Source organism: Artemia franciscana, chromosome 10 (assembly GCF_032884065.1).
Source record: "Artemia franciscana chromosome 10, ASM3288406v1, whole genome shotgun sequence".
Classification (NCBI taxonomy): Eukaryota; Metazoa; Arthropoda; class Branchiopoda; order Anostraca; family Artemiidae; genus Artemia; species Artemia franciscana.
Window position 1 is genome coordinate 32,436,980 of NC_088872.1, and position 27,260 is coordinate 32,464,239.

Consider the following 27,260-nt stretch of genomic DNA (forward strand, 5'->3'; position numbering starts at 1 on the left):
CCTTGCCCTGGGGGCTGTGAGAAATATTGCATCCCCAAATGCATAGTTACTACATCTTTTAACTGTTTCGAACGAAATTACTTTTTCAAAATTTGGTCAGTGATGAGGGAAGGGAGCATCTAAAAAAAGGCAAGGGATAGGCTGCCTTCCGATTTTCTTCAACATCCCCCTCAATATCCCATGTAGTTTCCAACTTGACACCCACAGACTTCCCTTAGAGGTTGCTGATATGCCCCTTTGGACAACCAGCACACACATTTTGCGTTATATTGTGTTCAGCATCGGTCTTAAGAGCTGTGGGGGGGCGGCTATGTCATCCCAATACGCAAATTTATTTGACTTTTGGACTATTTGAACAAAATGGCTATTTTAAAGTTTTGACCGGATATTTTTGGAGAGAAGGCAACCAAAAAAGGTATGGTAAAGGGTTGGTGGCCCTTCAACCACTTTCCAACATCCCCCTCAACAGGTCCTGAAAATTTCCACTTAATACCCTCAGCCGTTCTTAAAACATTGCAGTTCCTCTTTTTTGGAGGACTGGATTCAACATAGGGTCTTTTGATTTAGTATAACAAATCCATCAACATTCTGTAAATTTCCAGAATCAAACCTTGATTTTGTCCTATATAATGGAATTATATAGAGAAAAAAGGAGCTGACTATTGACCACACTATCAAACGCTTTCGAAAGATCCAGAGCACAAATATAAAGACCATTTTCCTTGGAAGAATTATCAGTCAGTAGAAAAGCACAGAATCTTATGCAGATGCTGATAACCAGCCCCATGCCGAAAACCAAATTGGTTGTCACCCTCATTATTATTTTTAGTCAGACAAGGTAGAAGGATGTACTCAAAAACCTAGCTAATATTACAAGAAACAATAATAGGTTGATAGCAGGAACAATCAGTCGGTGACTTTCCCCTTCTTAAAGTTGACGAAACAGAGTCACACAGAAAACTCTCTGGTATTCTTGAAGTGCATAGACACATTTGAAAAAGAAGCTGAAGATGAGATATAAGGGGGGTGGAATCAATCGGCATATGCATCTTAGAAATACCATCCTTATCTATTGAATCAGATTTTAAACTTTTCACAGCATCAATTACGGAGAAAAAAGATATGGACACTACATGGCGTTGCGAAAGCGTTGTACTAAAGAGGGGGGTAAGAAGGCGAGTATACACAGAATGCACTGAATAGTTAATCACCAAAAAAATCGAAGGATAATTTCTATACCAAGCAGAAGGTGGAAGGCAGTTACTTGTCACAGTAACAGTAACTCACATATCTGGAACCATAGTTTTGATTTATTCCTTATCGACTTTAAACAAGGGTCCATTGACCAGATATGTTTTTTTTTTTTCTTTTTTACGAATACGTTGCCAAGGTACGGCAGCTTCTTCTGCCTTTTTCATACACATCACAAGTTGGTTATAATAACAGTCAATATTGGCTTTACCGTTCGTAGGTACATGGCGCTGGAGAAGTTGGTATGGAAAACTTATGGTAGAAAGAAGGGTTGTCAAAGTAGAGATGTAGTGCGGCATATTTGATTTCCTATAGTTGCTTTTTCAAACCAATTCGATTTTTCGCGCGAACTGTTGCTTTTTGATGGATCAGTATCTATTGTAAATGTCACTGAAATTGGCATTGGATGAAAAAGTATTGGATGACTAGGGTTTTCCAAAAAATGGCTGCTTATAGCAGAATCAAAAGAATTAGGAATACTATTTGAATTTAACCCTAAAATGGTAAGCTTTCCAAAAAATTACGTAGAAGGTAAGCTTTTGTAAAAATTACAACTTGAAGAAAAATTGACTTCCAAAACTCGTCAGTTAAGTATATTTTAAAAGTAAGTAGGAATATTTAAAGTCAAATCTACTAAAAATGTTTTAAACAGGACAAAAGATAGGTGTCATTTCTTGGAGTCACACAGTATGCATGACTTCACACGATGCTCACCGCAAAATTGTTTTTTGCAGTGGTTGCAAAAATTGGTAGTCATTCTGTGAATGCACGCCGGGCAAAGGCTACATGTTTTTATGGCACTTGGTATTTACCAAGTGACATATAGCGATCGAAAATTCCGTCGGTCTGTCGGTCCCGGTTTCGCTAGTTTAGGCACTTTCAGATATCCCAACCGGATCCAGTCCCGATCCGGATCCAAACCGGATCCAATCCCGACCAGATCTAGTGTCATTGGGTGTAGTTGGGGGGGGGGACTGGAAATCTTAAAAAACGCTTAGAGTGGAAAGATCACGATTAAACAAGGTGGAAAGAATAAGCACAAGTGCTAGATACGTGATTGACATAACCGGACTGAATCCGCTCTCTTTGGGAGAGTTGGAGGGGGTTTTAATTCGGAAAAATTAGAACAACTGAGGTACTTTCAACTTAGGAACGGGTGACCGTTCGTGAGGTATTTTTAAATTTGATATTTAGAAAGAACTAATGTCTCAGAGCTCTTATCTTAATCCCGACCAAATCTGGTGACATTGGGGAGGGGAGTTAGAGGGGGAAACCGGAAAACTTGGAAAACGCTTAGAGTGGAGAGATCGGGATGAAACTTGGTGGGTAGAATAAGCAAATGTCGTAGACGCGTGTTTGACGTAACCGGACTGGATCCACTCTCTTTGGGGGAGTTATGAGGGGTCCAGTGCTTTGGCGAGTTCGGTATTTCTGGACGTGCTAGGTAGATGAAAATTGGTGGGCGTTTCAGGGACCTGCACAAATTGACTTGATAAAGTCGTTTTCCCAGATTCGACCATCTGTGGGGGGGGGTGAAGGGAGAGGAAAAATTAAAAAACTGAGGTACTTTTAACTTACGAGTGGGTGATCGGATCTTAATGAATTTTGATATTTAGAGAGACCTTGTGTCTCAGAGCTTTTATTTTAAATCCCAACCGGCATTAAGCCTCTGATTTTCCTTTTAAATTAATCTATTGATCCTTAAAAGTTTGCTAGAGCTCATGCTATATGAGCTCTTGGCTCTTGGGTCTTCCGACCTCGTCACAAATGCGACATGAGCTCTTAGCTCTTGTTCTTTTCCCTTCCACAGATGTCATTAAACGTAATTCACCAGTCATCTCTGTTGTTTGACAGATTGAGCACTGCTAAGTTGAGGTTTCTAAAGGAGTGGCCATATACGGCTGTGCTAACTCTTTGGACAGAAAATTCACGAAAACCTTTCTTAAAAGTGTTTTTTCCACCGGATTTGGAGATGGTGAAGGAGAAGATGACATAACTGTTAATGCCAGCGATGTTGTTCAGCCCATAAAACTTGCACATGGGCGACCTGTTGGTCTTCCGAGTGGCTGACATTGAACTGCACAGTTGGTCAAATGTGTTAACTTCGCCTTTGATGTGTTTGTAGTATTCAATGATCTCAGGCTTCTGGATTGGATACTTGATAAAGGTACCCTCATGGCAAGTTGACAGAAGCAGGACCATTTTTGATAGGTTAGTAAGATAAGACACTAGAGTCAGCTCTTGATCAAAATCTCTGTTCCTGAAACACGTGAAAAAGTTACTTAGATGGTAGGCTTTTGTAAATTTTACTGCTCATCCTTAATATTTTCCCAAACAGTTCAGATAGTAAAACCTCCGTGACGACACAAGAACCGGCTAATTTATGGGAGGTTGGTTCGCGCAATGCATCCGTTTTCATGGCAATCGCAAAAATATGGTTTGGTGTCGTAAAATTTATGAATGCTTACCCTCCTAGGGTCAAAGCCTTGGTCATATGATCCTTATGGTATTGCTGGCGTCTTATACAAATTTTGATGGATTCTACCCACATAATAATTTCCGCAGTCACAAGGTATTTGATACACCCTTCTTTGACGAGTAACTGGGGCCTTATCTTTCTCAGAGTTTAGGAATTTCATAGTTCTAAAAGTACTAGTAAAGACTACATACACATTATTTTGTGATCAATATTTATGGCACTTGGTATCTACCAAGTGACACATAGCGATCACAAATTCTGGCGGTCTGTCTGTCCCTGTTTTGCTACTTTAGGCACTTCCAGGTAAGCCAGGAGGATGAAATTTGGCAGGCGTATCAGGAACCAGACCAGATTAAATTATAAATTGTCGATCTCCGAGTCGACCATCTGGGGGGGAGTGGGAGAGGGACGGTTAAATCGGAAAAGTTAGAAAAATGAGGTATTTTTAACTTACGAACGGGTGATCGGATCTTAATGAAATTTGATGCTTGGAAGGATATCATGTCTCAGAGCTCATATTTTAAATTCCGACCGGATCCGATGACGTTGCGGGGAGTTGGCGGGGCCTAAAATCTTGGAAAACGCTTAGAGTGGAGGGATCGGGATGAAACTTGATGGAAAAAATAATCAAAAGTTCTAAATACGTGATTGACATAGCCGGAACGGGTCCTCTCTCTTTGTGGGAGTTGGGGGGGAGAGGGTTAATTCTGAAAAATTAGAAAAAAGAGGCATTTTTAACTTACGAAGGAGTGATCGAATCTTAATGATATTTGATGTTTGGAAGGATATCGCGTTTTAGAGCTCTTATTTTAAATTCCGACAGGATCCGGTTACATTGCAGGGGAGGGGGCTAAAATCTTGGAAAACACTTAGAGTGGAGGGATAGGGATGAAACTTGGTGGGACGAATAATCAAAAGTCCTAGATACGTGATTGAAATAGCCGGAACGGATCCACTCTCTTTGGGGAAGATGGGGGGAAGGTTTATTTATGAAAAATTAGAAAAAATGAGGTATTTTTAAATTACGAAAGAGTGATCGGATCTTAATGAAACTTGATATTTGGAAGGATATCATGTCTCAGAGCTCTTATTTTAAATCCTGACCGGAACCGGTGACGTTGGGGGGGACCTAAAATCTTGGAAAACGCCTAGAGTGGAGGGATCGGGATGAAACTCGGTGGGAAAAATAAGCACAAGGCTTAGATACGTGATTGACATAACCGGAACGGATCCGCTCTCTTTGGGGGAGTTGGGGGGAGGTTAATTCTAAAAAATTAGAAAAAATGAGGTATTTTTAACTTACGAAGGAATCATTGGATCTTAATGAAATTTCATATTTAGAAGGACCTCGTAACTCACATCTCTTATTTTAAATCCTGACCGGATCCAGTGTCATTTGGGGGCGGGCCGGAAATCTTGGAAAACACTTAAAGCGGAGAGATCAGGTTGAAACTTGGTTGGAAGAATAAGCACAAGTCCAAGATATGTGACGGAAATAACCGGACCGGATCCGCTCTCTTTGGTGGAGTTGGGGGGGAGTAATTCGGAAAAATTAGAAAAATGAGGTATTTGTAACTTACGAACGGTTATCAGATCTTAATGAAATTTGATCTTTAGAAGGATCTTGTGCTTTAGAACTCTTATTTTAAATTCCGGCCAGATCTGGTATTATTGGGTGGAGCTGGAGGGGGAAACCGGAAATCGTCGAAGTTGGATACCTTGGAAAACGCTTAGAGTGGAGAGATCGGGATGAAACTTGATGGGAAGAATAAGCACAAGTTATAGATACGAGATTGACATAATTGGTACGGATCCGTTCTCTTTAGGGGAGCTGGGGGTTGTTAATTTGGAAAATTTGAAAAATTGAGGTATTTTAACTTGAGAACAGGTAACCTGATCTTAATGAAATTTGATATTTAGAAGGAACTCATGCCTCAGAGCTCTTATTTCCAATCCCAACCAGATCTGTTGACAATGGAGGGAGTTGGATGGAGAAACCGGAAATCTTGGAAAATGCTTATAAATGTTGTAGATACGTGATTGATGTAACCGGACTGGATCCGCTCTCTTTGGGGGAGTTATAGGGTGGGGTTTAGTGCTTTGGCGAGTTTGGTGCTTCTGGACGTGTTAAGACGATGAAAATTGGTAGGCGTGTCAGGGAGCTGCACAAATTGACTTGATAAAGTTGTTTCCCCGATTCGACCATCTGGGGGGCTGAAGGGAGAGGAGAAATTAGAAAAATTTTGGTATTTTTAATTTACGAGTGGGTGATCGGATTTTATTGAATTTTGATATTTAGAAGGACCTCGGGGACTCAGAGCTTTATTTTAAATACCGATCGGCATTAAGCTTCTGATTTTCCTTTTAAAGCAATCTATTGATTCTTAGAATTCTGCCAGAGCTCATACCATATGAGCTCTTGGCTCTTTGCTCTTCCGACCTTGTCACAAGTGCCATATGAGCTATTAGCTCTTGTTTTTTTACGTCCGTTTTAATTTTAAAATGAACGGAAGGTAGATTATATTTGAAGTTTTATTAGGAGCTTCAAATAATGAAAGATCTATGATGATAAGAGAGTGAATTTTTAGCCTACTGTTAAAAAGGATGGTTATCTCGTTAATAATACAATTAGCAGTAGGCTGAAAAGACGTTCTTATCAACTCTAGACACTGCTAGATAGTGACCATTAGTTTTATTAATCAAAAACAACACTCCTATGTACCCTAGTGTCTTGTATCATTCCTCCCAGTCTTTGACTTACATCAATATAGTCAACAGGGTTGGTAGTCTTACCATCATCTGATTACCTTGGTAACTTAAGGACCATTTTAATATTGGATGCTGTATTCGTAATAAACGGATTATCATACCTGCATAATCGCAGCAGTTTATAACTGATTCTATTTTTCTTCCTTACATAAAATTTATCTACACTTTGATACCATCTATCTCTATTTTTACTAATCTGGGCATCAGAATCTCCTAATAAAAATATCATATTTCTACCTGAGACGTGGTCTATTTGTTCCTGCAACTGTATGTAAGATTCGTCCGAGTCATTGCTGTCTCCATCAGTCGATGATACTGCTCTGACTGATATCTTGCACGTTTCCATAGAACGGGCAACTAAAACTCAATTATCAGTTCTTTCCTAATCTAAGCAAGACTTCCTTATTCATCATCATTCCTATTTCTTTGTTTTTAATGTTGTAACGTTCCATGTCGTAATTATTAAGTTTGTTATAGCCTCAAGGAACTTATTGTGTCCAAACAGTACATGACAGGAACTAATACTTCTTCTCAATTTCATGCAAAGTGCCTAAGCCGCCTTAGAACAGGACAGAAAGAAGCCACTGAGACATCCAGTTGAACATTCGTTTTAGGATTCATTTATATATCTCTAGTAATGTCAGTTAACTTCAGGTTTGATGGGATTATTCATTTTAACCACTGCTCTTTTTGTTTTTCATTTATTTATTGACAGTAATTTCTGTTATTTTAAGTTTGAATTGTTATTTGGCTTTAATTCTGCTCGTTTTGGTTTAGTATGGTTTTAAGTGGTTTTTTTTTTTTTGTAAAACTTAATTTTTAGAGAATTTTTTTTAATCAATAATGAATGGCCAAGATTAATACATTTGCAATTTTCAAAGATAAATAAAGGTAGAACTACCGTAATCTTCTTCGTGGATCTATTTTTGTTGCTGTTGTTGTAGGTTTTTCTGACAAAGTGGCCGTGTCATGATATTATTCCTTACAAACTATTATCAGTTAAGCAAGATCACGCTAATTACGACTGAAAATAGTATTATGAGCATGACATATAAATTTACACTATTTGATGTTTCTGGATAATATCACAAGCTATCAATCTCAAGGCTTGACGTGCTTTATCATAATGACAATTTCTTAAGACAAAGCAATTCACCCATAATAACACATACCTTGATATGCTCGAGTAACTATCTTCTCCAATAATCTTGGTCTTCTTGTTGTTCAGCTTTGACGATGGCTGATATCCTAGAAGAATAGGCCAAAATAAAGCGCATATATTATTCGAGGAATTATATGGTTTGAAAAGCAACAGAAAAACTTTAATGAGAGCTACAGGACCAGACAAGGCTGAAAACAAAAACAAAAATCTTAAGGCTAAATCAAGAGTCCCGTGGAAACTTTTCTTTGGATTGCTGAATTTATTTCATTCATGGTCTTCGGTGTTCAATAAATAAAAAAGGGAATAATTCACATCACCGAGACAGTTAATAGAACAGCTGATTATCATCTCTAAACTTCATTGAAATTTGTCGACGAGTTTAGTTTCATTGGATTAATAGCTAGTAGTTGGGTTTCAGCCATTTTGTGCCACCAGATTTCCAAAAGCATAAATTAATTTTCCGAAAAAGCAATTTAGCAACGGTCGACGTTACAATGACCTGAACACCTGAAGTATCTTGTTGTATTTACGGTATTATATTAACCTAAGGCAACAGTTTACGTTCGATGATTTTTACAGTACTACTAAGGAGAATCAATTTAAAACCACAAAACACAAGTCAACAAGTTGCAGAGCATTTGTAAAGTGAAATGCAGTTACTATGGAACTTGAAGAATTTAAGTTTAATATTCTGACTCCTCCCCCCCTTTTTTCTCTTTTCCGTAAGAATCGTTAGTTAGAGCTACATCTAAGCACTTTGCCATTTTCATGCTTGAACGAAGGTGCCTGGAGACCATAAGGGAATTTTTAACTCCATCATTTTTTGTCTCTTAGACTCCCATTCATTTGTTTATTTGTTAATTTACCCGGTTAGATTGGTTAATTTACCCGGTTAAACTAGAGAAACAAATTTCTTGTTTAAAACCCTAAAACAAAAGGTTCTATTCGAAGCTCTTAAACTGAATTTGAATGTGTAGTTAGAATTTTTCCATTAGATTTAGTTTTTGCGAAATTTTAAAGTATGAAACGAGAAAGAGTAAAAGCGATGCCAAGAATAATAAATTGGCGAGGATCTAAAAAATGCAGCAAAAAAGCGCAATTAAAAAAAAAAAATCAAACTGACAGTGCGCATTCATTTTTTTTTTTTCAGTAACGTGTAAATTATGTTCTGGTCTTGAAGAAGGCACATATACTCAGGACGATGATACTTTTTAGAGTGATAGATGCTGTAGATACAATTTTAAGAGAAGAACAGTGTAATTTTAGGAAGGGGAGAGGATTTATTGACCACATGTTCACCCTTAGATTAAGAATTGAGAAGTACCTGTGTCATCAGACACAGGATGGCAGAGTCCTCAGATTTGTGCCTCTGGTCCTCATCTTTATAAATTGAAACACTCGCAAAAACTACACAAGCGTAATTTAAAAAGAAATTTAACTGATAGGGCACATGGATTTGTTTTTAGTTTTTGTTTTTTCAGTTACGTGTAAATTATGTTCTGGTCTTTAAGAAGGCATAGGGGTTGTGAGCCCTACTCATGTTGATTTCTGCTCGTTTTGAGTTTGACCCAAAATTTTCACCGTAATACATTTAGCTTTAGTAGCAGTAGTAGTAGCATCAGTAGTTATAGTAGTAACTGTAGTAGTAGTAGTAATAATAATAGTAGTAGTTGTAGGAGTATAAGCAATAGTATTATGATGCAAATATTGTCTTTTGGTTAGTTCAACATCCCCACAACAAGTTTTGTGAGTTTTAACTTAACTCACAACTGTTCCTGAGATACTGCTGACATGCCCTATTTGACAACCTGCATAAAGATGGCGTGTTATGATTCAGTTTACCCTATGTCCTCATAGTCCTTAACTTACTCCTTAACAATACACATTAACAGTAATAGAATCATAGTAGTTGCAGTGGTAGTAGAAGAAGTAGTTGCAGCGCTAGTGCTGTATTAGTAGTAGTAGTAGTAGTAACAGTATTAGCAGCAGTATTGATAGCGGTAGTAGCATGTGCATCTAGTCTTTTGCTCAGTTGAATATCCCTTTTATGATACCCCTGCCTTTATATGCTCTGAGTATTTTCATGATTATTTTTCCATGAATCAGGAGCACCATAATTATAATACAAGAAATTCACAACTTTTAAGCCATGAAAAAAGAGAAACAGTCAGATCATCATATGTGGTTCATAATCTTGGGCCTTCTGTTTGGAATAATCTGCCGGCTAGCACAAGGGAGTTTGTAACTTTATACGGGTTTAAAAATAAATTGAAAGCATTTTATTTAACTACTTGATTTTGAAGGGCGGAAGGTTTTTGATGTCTTTTTTCGCAGTTTTCTGGGTGGGGTGGGGGCTGAAACCGGTAAATAATATTTAATAGGATTATTTTGTTGAATTTTGTTCATGTATATATGCTGTTGTTTTTTTGTATATAAGATAGGCTAGGTGGATAACCATGAGTTGTTATGTTTAGATATTTATTTATAAGATATAATATTTAATAATAAGATATAAAATTACAATTTATAGATTTAAGATATAACTGTCGGGGGTATGTGTCGGTTTTTAATAATTTCATTCAATCTTTACTTCTTATTGTTTTTACCTACTGTGCTAGTATCAATAAAATATCTTTCTATTTTTGATATTATCAACTTTATCGACTTCGACATGGTGACATATATTTATACATGTAAATGCCCATAACCGATAACTCGAAAGTTAACAGAAAGAGCATTATCTGAATATTTAGTTGAGCAAGGGCTTGGTATGATTTATGATCATCAACCAGCAAGGGCCGGTTGATGAAGGTCAACAGTCTGACATCAAAAACGACACGCCAACTATCACTCTACCTCCTATCGATCAATCAGCAATGAAAGTAATGCAAGCTAATCTCTATACAGTGACGCTATTCATACAAATCAACTATAATCTCGTAAATTTGTCTCTACAGTTAGTTTATAAACAAGAATTTAAAAGTCGTGTTGCATAAAATTTAATGTGCCTTCAGTTAATTTCTTTCAACTCAAAATACATCTTTTTTTATCATCAATAAATCTTCCTACAATGAAAGGACTACTACAAAGGCTGGTTTGTGATTATTTAAATGGAATTATAAGGGAAAAAAAAAAGCAAAACAGAATGTTAGAGAAGATTGAAGAGCAACATCAGAACCTAAAACTGGCTGAAATAGTCATATAACAAACCAAACAAATGTTACAACAGATCAATAAATGAAGCCTAAAACAAACCAAGTTCAAATTAGTAGCAAATCGAAGCTTAAAACGAAAAGAAAATGCCACAAATGAGAGTTTGTTAGCACAAAGACCCTCCCCCCCAAAAACTCTCAAACCTATTCATATTTTGGATGTACAATAGTGCTATTCTTTTTTCGTTTTATTCTTTCGTTGTTATTTTATCTTTATTATTTTTTTTACCAAGGTACTTCGTCTAGAAGGAGTTGTTGAAAATTCGAAAGGAACTTAGTCGATTGGAAATTGAAACGACCTTTTTAAGAGTCAAAAGTGATTGGAGGGCGTAAAAAGGAGGGAAAGAGAATATAAGCAATATTATAGGTAGCACTATCATAGATAGCAACATCATAGAAACTTTTAAAGGATCCTGCTCCCAAACTATTTTATTCTCCAAGCATATCCAATCAAAATTTTGAATTAGCCATTTTGTTCAACACAGTTGAACAATCCAGTAACTATATCTCTATAGATATTGGGTATGTCAACCCCCCACAGTAACGCAATTTGCCCATTATGCTTTGTAACTGAATGCTTCTTTAAAATTAAAGCGAAAGGCACCTTATGTAGGCTGGTTGCAAATAAGACGTCTCAGCAATATCTCAAGAACGACTTGGATCATTAAATTTTAAATTTTAGGGCTACTATTATTACTGCTTCTGTTCTTACAATTGAACTCAATCAAAAGAGTGTAAGTGTATCCAGGTTCTCAAAGAGCATTGATACAATAATTTGGGAATTGTGTTAAGTTTTATTTTTCAGGTCATCTTGAGGAGGTATAAAACAAAATTAAACAATATTGTGTTGGTCCAGATTTTTAAAACGGCGTATGTTATTGAAAATTGTTGAAATTTTTTTCCAACACACAAATACCAAGCCAAACTATGGATTCTGATAGGAATTAAATAAAAAAAACAAGTTTTTTCAACTGAAAGTAAGGAGTGACATCAAAACTTAAAACGCACAGAAATTACTTCGTATATGAAAGAGGCTGCTTCCTCATCAACGCCCCGCTCTTTACGCTAAAGTTTGACTCTTTCTCTCAATTCTTCTTTCTAAAACAGTAAAAAACTTTAGCGTAAAGAGCGAAGCGTTGATGAGGAAGCAGCCTCTTTCATATACGAAGTAATTTCTGTGCGTTTTAAGTTTTGATGTCACTCCTTACTTTCAGTTGAAAAAACTTGTTTTTTTTATTTAATTTCTGAACGTTTTTGAATCAATGCATGTTTTGATTTTGGCTCTCCGCAGAGGAATGATCAAAACGAAATTTGCATATTTTTTTTTTGGCTCAATGGCTTTCTCATAATTTTGATCGAATGATTTTGAGAAAAAAAGAGCGGGGGACGAAGCCTAGTTGCCCCCCGATTTTTTGGTTAATTAAAAAGGCAACTAGAACTTTTAATTTTTTACGAATCTTTTTATTGGTAAAAGATTTACGTAACTTATAAATTAGCTTACGTAAAGAACTTTTTTATTCTCATGTTTTTATTACATATATGAGGGGATTCGCCCCATCGTCAGTACCTCGCTCTTTACACGAAAGCTTAAATTTTATCCCAATTCATTAAGAATGACCCCCTGAATCACAAAAGCCGTAGAATAAGTAGTTGAAATTACCGAAAATACTTTAGCGTAAAGAGCGAGGTATTAGAAGGAGGTGAGCCCCTCATATGGGTAATAATTTCTGTTTGTTTTAAGTTTTATTGCTGTTCCTTACTTCCAGCTGAAAAAGCTTTTTCACTTTTATTTTTTAATTGTTTTTTTTTTAATAATGCTAGTAAATCCTGCTCTCCCTTCATGGAAATTTTCTTCTCCCATTACAAATTCTCGAAGGAAAGTTCCCCCAGCATATCCCCCTCTTCTCAACCCCTCCCCCAAACCAAAAAAATCCTCCTGAAAACGCCTGTATACTTCCCAATAACCATTACTATATGTAAGCACAGGTCAAAGTTTGTAACTTGTTGCCCCTCCCACGGGGACTGTGGGGGAGTAAGTCGTCCCCAAAGACATAGTTATAAGGTTTTTTGACTCCGCTGAATAAAATGGCTATCTCAGAATTTTGATCCGTTGACTTTGGGAAAATAATTAGCGTGGGAGGGGGCCTAGGTGCCCTCCAATTTTTTTGGTCACTTAAAAAGGGCACTAGAACTTTTCATTTCCGTTAGAATGAGCCCTCTTGCAACATTCTAGGACAACTGGGTCGATACGATCACCCCTGGGGAAAAGAAAAAAAAAACAAAAAAACAAAAAAACAAAAAAACAAATAAACACGCATCCGTGATCTGCCTTCTGGCAAAAAATGCAAAATTCCACATTTTTGTAGATAGGAGCTCGAAACTTCTACAGTAGGGTTCTCTGATACGCTGAATCAGATGGTGTGATTTTCGTTAAGATTCTATGACTTTTAGGGGGCGTTTCCCCCTATTTTCTAAAATAACGCAAATTTTCTCAGGCTCGTAACTTTTGATGGGTAAGACTAAACTTGATGAAACTTATATATTTAAAACCAGCATTAAAATGCGATTCTTTTGATGTAGCTATTGGTATCAAAATTCCATTTTTTAGAGTTTTGGTTACTATTGAGCCGGGTCGCTCCTTACTACAGTTCGTTACCACGAACTGTTTGAAAAAACAAAAGATCTAAAATATTCTCTTATTTTCCCATGAAAAAGTCATGCCAATAAAAAACGAAAAGATATTAGGTTAAAAAGCTTTTTCCACAGAATAGGTTCTTCAAAGTAAAGTGAAGAGCTACATTAAACCAAAAACGAGCAGAAATAAAGTCAAATAATTTTCCAAGGGTAAAACTACCACAAGTCACCATCAATAGATAAATGAAACCCAGAATGAACGAAAATCTCAATAAACAACCTATTCAAACTCAAAACAAGCAGAAATTAACACGAGTATGGCTGACCCCGCCCCCCCTGCCTTCTGAATACCAAAACATAATTTGCATTACACTGACAAAAAAAAACAAATGATTGTGAAGTGACAGTTTAATGTACATATACTAATATATATTCCTTGAAGTCTTAATACTTTTATTTTTTGAATTGTTAAAGTTAAAAAGTGAAACCATTTTAAATGTATTTTGTTTTCAGTGAAACATAAATTATTTCTGGTTTTCAGAAGAGATGGGGGGAGGGGATCAGTCCTACTTGTTTTAAATTTCTGTTCGTTTTGAGTTTCATTTATTTATAGATGGCAATTTGTGGTAGTTTTATGCTTGGAAAACTATTTGACTTTACTAGACTCTCTTTTGGTTTAAAGTAACTCATTACTTTTCTTGAAAAATCGCTTTGGTTAAATTTTTTTAATTAATCCAGGAAAAACTTAATGATTTCATAGTCTCTGTGTCCATCCAACACGTCGGAGACGATTAATTTGATTTTACTATTTTAAAAGGACACTAGTTTTCGTCCAAACCGCAATGCGTGCATGCATGTTGTCAACAGGGTGTATCAGTTGCGTCTTAGGAGTGCCTTAGAGTATTAAGTTGAAATCTTCATGATATTTTGAGGGTGATGAACTAACTAAAATGCGCTAGGTGGATGTAAACTACTACTGCTACAACAGCTACTACTGCTGCTGACACCGCTACTACTATCCATTGAAAGAAACTTTTCTTTGCAAATTACAAAACTGATTACGTGTGTAAAGCTGCTTGAGCGTACCATTTTAATTTGCAAATTTATACAAGTCAGAGATTCCAATAACAACCGCTAAAACATTTGGTTATCTATTTAGAGATAAGGATTGGGTTTTGAGAGTTGGGGTTTTTTCACCTCTAAGAAATTCACCAGAGTATATCTGTGATTGTCGACATACACCTGTGAGGGTTCGAACTATATTCTGTGAGGCACAAGAATATAATGAAATAATTGATTTTTCACTAACGTATTTGGTGTTTGTTGACATTTACCGGTGAAAGTCGACATTCACCACTTTTGGACATTCACGGTAACATATATATATATATATATATATATATATATAATATATATACATTATTGAATGTAGTAGAATTTTCCGTTTAAAGTTTAGAAGAGAGCAGTCCCTAAAGATATTCTAGTATACCTCCTTGGAAACATTAGAAATCTGTTCAAAAGAAGTCTTGCTGAATTTTTTGACAGCTTTTGAAGTTCCTTGTTGTGCTAACTGCTTTTATTGAAATCTTTGGGGATAGGCCTATAGGATGCACATTATTTATACTGTACGTATATTGTATAAACACCATTTTCCTTAACAATTAGAGAAAGGTTATAGGTTTCTTTTTGGAGATTTTTGTTTTTAATTAAACACAAAAAAGATCTATAGCCTTGTTTAAGGAATCCATGGAACGTCAGGAAAATCGAAAGATTTTCTTAGACGAATATGGCTTGGTAGGGATGCACTCATTCTAGAATGGTTTACTATTCACTCGGCCCAAAAGACGCCCTCTGTTAATTTGATAAGCTTAGGGACAGTAGATACCCTTGGACTGACATATTTGATTGTACCGAATTGTACAAAGCAGTTAAAATCAAAGTTTAAGCAATAAAGTCAGGATTGTACACAGAAGGGGCGTTTACTTCGTACGCCCTCGAGACTAGATTTTTCCGATTATTTCCATTAAATTTCCCCATATTAATTACACGAGTCACCAGCACACTTCTCATCGTTCGTTAAATGCTCCTAGTTTAGCCATGCAATCGAGAGCAATTGGGGAAGAATCTAGCTAGATTCTCGTTGTTGTCTCGGAGACGAATCATAATAGTGTATGGTTAAATCACGCAAATATTTGATCTGGTTTCGTAACACAATAACAGCTAAGTGTATATGCACTGCAGAATTTGTGGCATATGAATTGCATGGTAATTTAAAAAAGAACAAGAGCTAAGAGCTCATATGGCACTTGTGACGAGGCCGGAAGAGCAGAGAGCTCATATAGTATGAGCTCTAGCAAAATTCTAAGAATCAATAGATTGATTTAAAAAGAAAATCAGAGGCTCAATGCCGGTCGGGATTTAAAATAAAAGCTCTAAGTCACGAGGTCCTTTTAAATATCATAATTCATTAAGATCCGATCACCCAGTCGTAAGTTATAAATACCTCATTTTTTCTAATTTTTTCTCTTTCTTCAGCCCCCCAGATGGTCAAATCGGGGAAAACGACTGTTATCAAGCCAATTTGTGCAGCTCCCTGACACGCCAATTTGCATCGTCCTAGCACGTCCAGAAGCACCAAACTCGCCAAAGCACTGAACCCCACCCCCTAAGTCCCCCAAAGAGAGCGGATCCAGTACAGTTACGTCAATCACATATATAAGACATTTGCTTATTCTACCCACCAAGGTTCATCCCAATTTCTCCACTCTGAGTGTTTTCCAAGATTTCCGGTTTCCCCCTCCAACTCCCCCCAGTATCAACAGATATGGTCAGGATTTGAAATAAGAGCTCTGAGACATGAGTTCCTTCAAAATATCAAATTTCATTAAGATCCGTCACCTGTCCTTAAGTTAAAAATACCTCAATTTTTCTAATTTTTCTAAATTAACACCCTCCAGCTCCCCCAAAGAGAATGGATCCGTTCCAATTATATCAATCACGTGTCTATAACTTGCGCTTATTCTTCCCATCAAGTTTCATCCCGATCTCTCCACTCTAAACGTTTTCCAAGATTTCCGGTTTCCAATATTTCTTTTTCCCCCTCCAACCCCTTATGTCCCCAGATCGGTTTCGAATTGAAAATAAAGCATCTGAGACATAAAATCCTTCTATATGTCAAGTTTCATTAAGATCCGATCACCCATTCGTAAGATAAAGATACCTCAGTTTTCCAAGAATTCCGGTTTCCCCCTCCAACTCCCCCAATGTAAACGGATCCGGTCGGGATTTCAAATTAGAGCTCTAAAGCACAAGATCTTTCTAAATTTTAAATTTCATTAAGTTCTGATCACCCGTTCGTAGGTTACAAATACCTCATTTTTTCTAATTTTTCCGAACTACTCCCCCCCCAACTCCACCAAAGAGAGCAGATCCGGCCCGGTTATACCAGTCACGTATCGTAGACATGTTTTTATTCTTCCCACCAAGTTGTATCCTGATCTCTCCGCTTTAAGCGTTTTCCAAGATTTCTGGTCCCCCCCCCCAATGACACTGGATCCCGTCGGGATTTTAAAAAGGAGAGATCTGAGTTACAACGTCCTTCTAAATATGAAATTTCATTAAGATCCGATCACTCCTTCGTAAGTTAAAAATACCTCATTTTTTCTAATTTTTTAGAATCAACCCTCCCCCCACAACTCCCCAAAGAGAGCAGATCCGTTCCGGTTATGTCAATCACGTGTCAAGGACTTGTGCTTATTTTTCCCACCAAGTTTCACCCCGATCCCTCCACTCTAAGCGTTTTCCAAGATTTTAGGCCCCCCCAACTCCCTCCAATGTCACCAGATCCGGTCGGGATTTAAAATAAGAGCTCTGAAACACGATATCCTTCCAAACATCAAATTTCATTAAGATCCGATCACCCGTTCGTGAGTTAAAAATACCTCATTTTTTCTTATTTTTTCCGATTTAACCGTCCCCCACCCCCACCCCTCTCAGATGGTCGAATCGGGGAAATGACAATTTCTGAATTAACCTGGTCTGGGTCCTGATACGCCTGCCAAATTTCATCGTCCTAGCTAACCTGGAAGTGCCTAAAGTAGCAAAACCGGTACAGACCGACCGACAGAATTTGCGATCGCTATATTTCACTTGGTAAATACCAAGTGCCATAAAAAGCGCGGCTAATAGTAGGTTATCCACTAACAAGTCCAGAAATCTATGAGGCTTATGACTTAGAATGGACACAAGTATCCAAGTTCCATGCCGTGACGAGAGAAATTGGAGGTGTATTGAGAAAATCGGAAATATTTTAGCTTTTGAGATATAATTATTAACTATAGGAAAGACAGTCTTCAAGAGTTCACTAGCCGGTGTTCTATTCTAATCAGAACCATTCTTAAGGGTGTTAACTACAATAAAAGCAGGATACGGTTGGAAAAGGCTTGGCAACCCCTTGATTCTCTTCTCGGAAACTTCAGGTTCTTTGAAAAGGTTACACTTGGGCCTACAAGGACAGTCATTTGGAGAGTATTCAATCTTCTGCCTTATACTCGTCTTCTAAACAGAACACACTCAATAAGTGAAGTCAAATTAATTCTACTGAAATATAACAAAACATGATGATAATATGATACTTTAGAAACAAAATTATGGAAACTACGACAAATAATAATGGAAAGCAGGCCACCCAGAACGCATTACATTTAATACCTAACCCCTAACCACCTCTATATATTAAATATTTAATAAAAATATACATACATCGTAGTTTTCTCACTTAAAATAAGTAAATCCTAACCGATCCAGGAACGGAAATCAGTTTCTGTTAGATCTTACACTGCATAATTCTTGATTTCCTTCAGTTTAACAGGCAAGTACCTTCTGCCCTCCTATGTTGTTGTGTTAGCTGCAGGTTCACCATTTTTATTTGGAATCACAGCTACCATTCCTGAATCAGCTTTAAATGTTGTTTTTCCTGACAAGGCAATTTTTTAAAAATGTGTTTTTAAACTTTCGGTTACTATGACCTGAACTTTAGTAGGTTGCAGCGAATGCTGTTACTATGATTTCGCAGATTTTGTTCTTACCAGTACGAGTTATGTTTCAGCCCTAAGGAAATAGAAGTTGCATTGAGCAACCAGCGTGAAATCGATTTTTGTTCCTTGTTTTTGAGAATACGTGCATTCTCAAGACTTTGTTTTCTATTTATGCTTACGAAAAGCGAGAATAGTTTATTACCTGGTTGTCACTTTTGCTATAACTATAATAATGACGCATGTAATAAATACCGTTTAATAAAATTATAACTGATTACTTTTCATTATGTCAAATATTTGTTTCAACTATGTGGTCTTTAATACATAAAAATTATCATTACTTATGTTACTAAATTTGTTTCAGCGCTGACTTTAGTTATAAAAAAGCGTGTTTCAAAATAAATTTCTCTTCCTCACCATAAAACCAGCTTCTTGAATTTTACTTGAAAATTTTAAATTAGCCTTTCTAAACCACTTGTTTTTATAGCTGCCAAACAGAAAAAAACTGGCCGATACAGTAGACCATATCATACAGTAGACTTACATCAAAAGAAACATAGATGACATATCCAAACCCTCTTCCAATCCAGCTACTGAATTGATACAAACCACTTCACTTATCAAAAAGTTCGTGATAACGAACTGTAAGCAAGGAGCGACCTGGCTCAATAGTAACAAAAATTCTAAAAAAAACGGAGTTACATGAGAGGATCTTCAATGGAGGTATTTCATGGGGAAGGGAATTTTCCACGAAGGAGGCACCGGATTTACCAGCATTGTTTAAAAACGATCAGAAATTGAATATGAAAAAAAGTTTTTCTTCGACTTTAAGTAAGGGGCAACATTAAAACTTAAAACGAACAGAAGTTATTACTTATATGAGGGGATTCGCCCCCTCGTAAATACCTCAGTCTTTACACTACAGTTTTTTTTAGTACTTCCAAAGGAGCTATTTATACTAATTAAACCGCTTTTGTGATTCAGGGTTCATTCTTAAGGAATCGGAACAAAATTCGAACTTTAGCGCAAAGAGCAAGGTATTGACGAGGGGGCGAACCCTCTCATATACGTAATACTTTCTGTCCGTTTTAAGCTTTAATTTTGCTCCTTACTTTCAGTTGAAAAAAACTTGTTTTTTATTTATTTATACACTTGATGAACCCGAATTATTATAATATAAATAGGGGTTAGTAATAGAGGCCCGGGGCGCCGTTTCAGGGGGGCACAGGGGCAGTTGCCCCCCAATAATTCAGAGAGATAAATTCATTACACTCTTTGTTCCTTGACTATCCGGATATGGACCCCTCTTTCCCCCCTCTCCAATAAAATTTCTAGAGTCACGCTCCTGGGTAGAGGAACCAATTCTATATGAAGTTTTTTCTAGTTTTTTTAAACCTTTGATCTCGTTCTCTATTATCACTGGGAACAAATTTATTGATTTGAGTTATGAAGGTATGTAAAGCAAATTCTTTGCTTTCTTTGCCGTGATTTAAAATCCACAGAAAGTCATTATTAAATAAAACAGAGAAATCTGATTAGAACTGTAGTCGAGTTCAAGACTGGTTATTTTTCTTAATTCTATAAAAATAGCAACTTAATTGCTGATTTCATAGCCAACCCCATCCCCCCTACACAGAACAAAACTTCTTGCAGCTCCTTATAATATCCGGTTTTTTTTTTGTTTTTTTTTTTTTTTTGCATGAACCATTTCTCTACTTTTTTTTTTACTTACAAGTTTAGTGAGGAATGCGCTACCCAATTGCAGTGTATTCTATGACTTTGGGAGCTTTTATTTTCTTAGCTTTTTTGACATTTTAAACCGATTGGCTGTCTTGAAATTTTCCTAGGCACTCTATTCGGAACAAAACCTTTGGTTTACAAAAACTAAGAAAACTACTTCGTTTGGTACGATGCATTTGTTGCTTAACCAAAACACTAGAACTTAAGATGTCCAATATACACTGGTCTAATAGAATCCTCCCAGGTGAAAAAAGGCAAAAAAAAAACAAACAAGTAACGTAACATCTTCTACCATCCTTTTCGGAGAAAATTCAAAATTGCATATTTTAGTTATCGAAAGCAGAAGCCTCCGCTGCAAGGTCTCAAACGCAGGCGTATACACAGGATTTTGTTTCCGGATAGGGAGGGGGGCACATTTTCTAAGAAAAAATGGAATATAAAAAAAAGAGGGGTTAAATCCAAAGATTTTTGGGATGAGAACAGTATGCTAAATGGCCCGCTACGTTCGCATCTGCTCTAGAACTGTAAATTTTTTCGTTTAACTCCCATCAATATTGCAATTATTTTTGGGGATGTTTCACCTTTTTTTCTACAACAATCTAATTGTTCTGGTGCTAATTACTTTTGAAAGAGAATTTTAAACTTAATGAGTTTTATTTATTTGAAATCGGCCTAAAAGGACTCATATGACGAAGTCCTGATTTCTTTTTTTAGACCTATGGTTACTATCTATATGGATCGCTCTTTCCTTACTATCCATCTCTACTAACGGTTTGCGAAGTAACTTTGGAGGGATTAACTCCCAAGGATAACTTAATTAAAAGCAAATGTTTATAAAACAGTTGTACGATTAATGATTGACAGTTCCAAGACCGATTTTTCAAACAACACATGGTAAATTGTTAGTAAAACTAGATGTCAATGCACAAATCATAGCTGGATCGCGTTTCATCGATCTGGTCGGAAAGGTTTGTGATCTCAGGTTTCAAGCTCTGACTATTCCCTGACACCGTGATTCTGAAATAGTTCGATAAAAGTTTCTCTTCCTATGGACAATAGCCGGAAACTACCCGACTGGGTACTCCCCGATTCATATTCGCTTTCATTATTTGCGATCATAAATCTATACAAACTCTCAAAATTTACTTTTTACATCCATAACATAAATGTTACAAAATTATAAGGAGTTTGTCTCCTTCCATCACAATATGAAAATTCGAATGACCTTTATAAGGGTTTAAACCAACACAAGAACATCTTTATGCCCCTTCAAAACCTCTTGCGCATTAAAGACCAAAAATATACCATTGTAGCGATAAGTGCAACCCCAGGGGTAATCCTTCCCAAATACTGAAATAGTCCATATTTTTGGAAGCATGAAATGCTTAAAATCTTTGTGTGACTCCCCTAAATCAAAACATAAAGGCACTTGTTTCGCTTAAGGCCTTTGGTCCATAGTTGGCACCTAAGGATTAATCGTGATATTGATTACAAGGTAGAGGATAATTTATGGTCTATGGAAAAGAAGCTTATGAGTTTGTGATTATTCTTAGACTTTTTTTGGAAAATGATCTAAAATTGCTTGAAAATGGAGAAATTTTCGAATTTTTAGATGGCTTTGCTGCTTTTCAAAGTAGTATAAAAAAAAAAGCAAATTCAAAAAAAATTAATTCAGTAGATGAATAAAGAGGGCTCTCATTAAGGGAATAATAGCAAATCGTCGTCTCATGTTGAAATATTAAACCATGGGATTGCAGACAAATAAAATACCAAAAATCTGCGCAGGAAACATAAACCTGATAAACCAAAGCATAAATCAACGAATAGGCATACGCGGCAACTGTTATCTCTTTCTTTGAAAATGTTGCCTACAATTTTAATTGGCTTTTAAAATCTAAGTTCAGCAATACCACATCGAAAAACAACCATTAGACTGGAAGTATAAACTTGCGTATATTTGTTTGGTCTCGTCTCTATTTTCCCACTTAGTCACAATCAGAAGACAAAAATGCTAACCAAATACTTAATTTATGTTGATTCATTGTTGTTCACAACAAAACAAAAATAGGCATACACATCTTATGTCTGTTAATCTATGAACTAAGTTGCAGGTATTTTTCTCCAGATCCAGTTATTTCTCGAAATCACCGAACCTTCAAAAATAATCCTTATAAGAGCTTGTAGTACATCCTGTTTAATACTTCATCTTCTCTGTTCATGTGAAATTTTACTTAATAGCGAATTATTACTGAGTAAGCAAATGTAAAATTTAAAGGTTTTTTAGTTGCATACGTAATTTCAGGTTCAAGTTCCTGTAGCAGACCAAAATAAATACTGCATACTCTAAAGAAACAAAATGGATTGAAGAATTGAAATCACTCCAAAGGTTCAAAAGCTCAAAAACAAACACCTACGAAGGAAATACTTTTGTAGCCTTCCAAGGAACAAATATAGACAGCCCCTATCCAAGAAATTCTATGGGAAAGATATATGAAAAATAACCTCCAACGCGAAACACAGCTCTTTTCGAAAAATGGAAAGTTAACATTTTACAATATGAAAGAACAATCTAGAAAGGTCACGACTTTGGAAAAATTTCTTTCTTTTTCCCAGCCCCCTTAATATACTTTTCATAAATCGGCTTCAGGCTAAAATTAGCCGATCCAATAATCTTGTACTCACATCATTACTATTCTTACTTTCTTATGTTTATTTTCCGGTGTAGAAACAATCTAGATAGGTCACGACTTAGGCAAAGTTTGTTGAGAACGTTATCTTTGGAAAAACATTTAAAATACCCAGAATAGTTATTTTAAATTTTGCCAAAGATGATAAGTGTCTGTGCTAAATATACTAGAAAGGCACATTACAATATAATCTGACTGTCAATAGTACAGTATTATTTGTTAGTAAACATATGCCAAAAGATTTACCGAATAAAAGAAATTGAATATAAAGAGCTTTTAAAAAAAATGTCTTTCTCTCACCCTTGGTATTTCAATCTACCGAGAAAAATAATGTTTTTGCCTTCAACTTACCCTGCTGTGATTATTCAACCGCCATCCCCGAAAACACAAAAACAAAAATAATTATATAAATAAATCCCGAAGGATTTTTGCCTCACATATTGTATCTGTATTTTGGAATATAGGTAGATTATCATAGAATCCCCTCTGTTGTTCATTCATTTTGTTTGTCTTACTTTCTATTTGGCTGCTCAATTTTACAATTGGGAAGAATTTTCCAGGAAGAATTGCCCCGGGGGAATTTTTCGGGCGGATATCTTTCGTAGGGAGGATTTCCCAGGGGTAGCTCTCAAGGGGAAGGAATTTACGGTCAAAGTTTTTACGCGGGAGGGGTGTCCGTCGGACACCAGTTTGTCCATTTTCCACCGTTTGTTCAAAATTTGCTTCACCGATCAAAGATCGGTCCCCTGGTCGTTCAAGTTTAAATCGAGCAGAATTGACTACAATTTAATTAACGAGATATAAAACAAACATACATAAATATCAATGATTAGATTTTGCTTGAAACAAAATGAAATTACCCCAGATTATAGTGGGGCGTCCACCTTATCAAACCCCCTAAATACTCGAGAGTCACTTGCACTTTACAAAACAAAATACTTGAAATAGTATGTTCTTTGTCTATCATCATAAAAAAGACAAGTCAATATTTTTGAACAAAAAAATATTTCTTAGACTAGATATATATGTAACCAACCTGAAATTCAAGATAAGATTGATTCCTTTAATAAACAGTAGCTAGGTAGATAAATAGCAACACAAATGCTCCAAGACCTGTAAAGAAGAGGAAGAACACTCATCTTATTAATTTTTACTATTTTGAAATGACATTTTTGCCTTTTATTTCCTTTGATTCGATTGCATTCAAAATCATAGAAAATTGATTCTTAAATAAACTTTTGCGTATTTTTATGCACATTTCCTTTCCCTAACAATCTTCCCCTATAGATTTTCCTTTCCAAACTCTTTCCATATAAAATGTTTGTTATTGTGACAATTACGACCCCCCCCCCTACTGCAATGCCTCGATACAGCCCTGAATGATACATAAAAACGCTGCTGATTTTTTGGTTTGTATTACATTTTCGTCTTATTTGTCAATCAACAGTTTGTTCATATAGATCCAGCAAAATCAACAAAACCGTAGAACATAGCCCGGGGCATATCTTGATACTGGGCGGGGGGTTATAATAGAAGTTAATATATTTGGAAAGAGTTTTGAATGTTACTATTGCAGCTAGTGTAGAAAAAAAGAATCTTCCGCCAAAATCACCAGTTTCCCAACGTTTCGCTTGATATTTTTTTTTCAGTGATTTGTCGTTTTTAAACCTTTAAAACTTTTACAAAATTCATTAATTAATTAACAGTAATTCATATGTTGATTTTACACTTAACTTATTATATGCCTTTCTTCCTGCATGTTTTCCGTTTTGTTGTCACCCTTCACGTTTTAAAAATTTGGTTTCAGGAAACTTTAAAAAAATCAACTTCTGTTCGTTTTTAAACTGACTAGCCTGAATCAAGTTTCCATTTAGAGTAAAGAGTAACATCAAAACCTGCATGAAGAAGAAAGAATATCAAGGCCTTATATAAAAAAAATCGACTCAAAATAACCTCAGTCCCGAATCAATGTAGAAATTCACTAATTGTAAACCCCAGAGTTGGTGCACTTCAAAGAATCCACAAGTAGCTCTATTTTTCTCGTAAATCATGTATTTTGCGAGTTTTCAAACTGACCCTCACCATCCCCAGAGATAACGAACTTAGTCTTATTTTTAAATTGTTTTTTCAAAGTTTAATCCTCCCCAAGCCCCCTTCCCCTGAAACCTGAACAATTTACGCGCACGGGTCTAGTCACAATCTCACCAAATTTCCATCTGTCACGTACATTGCTCACACTAGCTTTCAGTGAACTGAGTAATTGAGTAATTATCGCTGCATAAAGTACTACAGGTTTTGACTTTTCATTGCTCAAGAAACTGACAAAGAAAGCAGATTGGAACGGTTTGGCTTACCATCTAAATTAAAATTCCCTTTCATTGTCCTTTACAGCATAGTTTAAAAGAATATCCAACGCTAAAAAAGCAATCTCATCATGTAATTAAACACTTATGCGAAGAAATCTCAAACTATCACTAAAATTCATTCATAAAAAATACTTGAATCATCGAGCGAAAAGACACCGCGTTAGTAGTTGAAGTCAGTAACAAAACAATAAGCGGTACTGAAACAAAAAGTGTTTGAAGCTGGCATTAGCTGATGTACTCATTACGCCTATAGCAAGCAAATGGCAATGTTGTTCTGATTTAAAATTAAAATTAAGTATGTTTGAATTTGCGGGTTGATTAGGTTACTGAAGAAATTCTTACGTGTTTATATTCACTTCTTGCATCTTCTATTCTTAGAATTTTTAAGCTTAAGAAAAAGGAAATATAATTCCATGGCTCTTTGTGCCGAATTATAGGATTTAAGGAGAATTTTTTTTCTTACAGTTTGGGGTCAAGCGAGTGGTGGGTCTCAGTAATGGGACAAAAAGGGTATAATATTATAAATAAAATAAAAAAATAAGATTAAAAATATACTAAATTGGGAATGACTCGTTGAAAGAGATTCTTGTAAAGGGAAAGGGGTGAATGCTGGAAGTATTGTTGAATTGGTGTGAGTTGTTTCTTTGTTTGTTATTTCTTTTTTTGCAGCCGTGGCTCGTGCGGCTTTGAAGCATGAGATATATATCTATCTATCATGTCTACGACGTTATGTGTAATTAATGAAAAAAAAAGTCTACTGAAAGTAAGCAGCAACATTAAAACTGAAGCCGAACATACAGTATTATGTATACGAGTTGGGGTGCGCTCGTCTCAATATCCCACTTCTTTCAGCAAAATTTTTTAAGAACTTTTAAAAAAGGTTCTGATTCTAATTGTACAACCATTGAGTATAAGGAATTGTTCTTAAAGAATCAAAACAGAAGGTCAAACTTTAGCGTAAAGAGCGAGTAATTGAGGAGGGGGCAACCCACCCCATATGCTGAATAATTTTTTTTTGTTTTGAGTTTTAATGTTTCTCTTTACTTTCAGCAGAAAAAACAACTTTTTTTTAAATTTGATTTCTTAACGTTTTTTAAATAAACCCGGGAAATTCACCCCTTCCATGGAAAATCCCCCCGCGAAAAGTTCCTCCGTAAAAAGTTACTCTCATGTCAAATTATTCTGATGGGAAATTAACCACGGAAAATTCCATTATCGCTATGAATTCCCCCAAGAAACTTTCTTGCTTACGATTCCGCCTGAAAAATACTCCTTAGTATACTTTTATTTGACGAAAGACTTAAATTTATCTAATTTCTGATTTTTTAAGGGCATGGGGAAATCCTCCCCGCGTGGAAAACGTTTGCCGAAAATCCCCCCAAAGGAAAGTTTCTCTCGTTTGAAATCCCCCCTCCCCTTTTCACGTAGACATTTCCCAGAGAATTCCAACTCCGTTGAAAATTTACCCCAGACAATTCCCCCAAAGCATCTCCACATATAAGATGGGTCTCTAACGAGAAGATAAGGCAAATAAAACAAATCTCATATACAAACTCTATCAATTTCCACCGTGTAAAATTTCCCTTCCCCTGGATAGTTTGCCACCGGAAACTGCCATCCCAATGGGAAATTTTCCCGTAGGAGATCCATCCCCAGAAAATCTTTCCTGTGAAAAATATCGGTATACTTCCTTGTAACAAATACTATATGTAAACAATTGACAAATTTAATAGCTGATTGCCCTTCCTCCGATGGTTTTGGGGGATCATGTCGTCGCCAAAGACATAGTTATTGTACCCTTCAACTATACTGAACAAAATGGCAATCTCAAAATTTTGATCAGACGAACCTTTGGGGGGAAAGGCACGTGAAGGGGCTATTTGACCTCCAATTTCTTGGATAATTAAAAGGGTACTAGAACTTT

At 36.2% G+C, this 27,260-nt stretch overlaps 1 protein-coding gene across 1 annotated transcript in view; it reads right to left on the reverse strand.

Moving 5' to 3' along the window:
* Positions 1-25,541, reverse strand: part of LOC136032081 (calpain-11-like) — a 212,066-nt gene extending 186,525 nt beyond the window's left edge. The window contains exons 1-2 of the mRNA XM_065712210.1: positions 25,325-25,541; positions 7,672-7,747 (exon numbers count right to left, since the gene is read on the reverse strand). Coding sequence (XP_065568282.1) covers positions 7,672-7,747; positions 25,325-25,349 — 101 coding nt within the window. The 5' untranslated portion in view covers positions 25,350-25,541. The remainder of the gene's footprint in view (positions 1-7,671; positions 7,748-25,324) is intronic.
* Between the last annotated feature and the right edge of the window lie 1,719 nt (positions 25,542-27,260).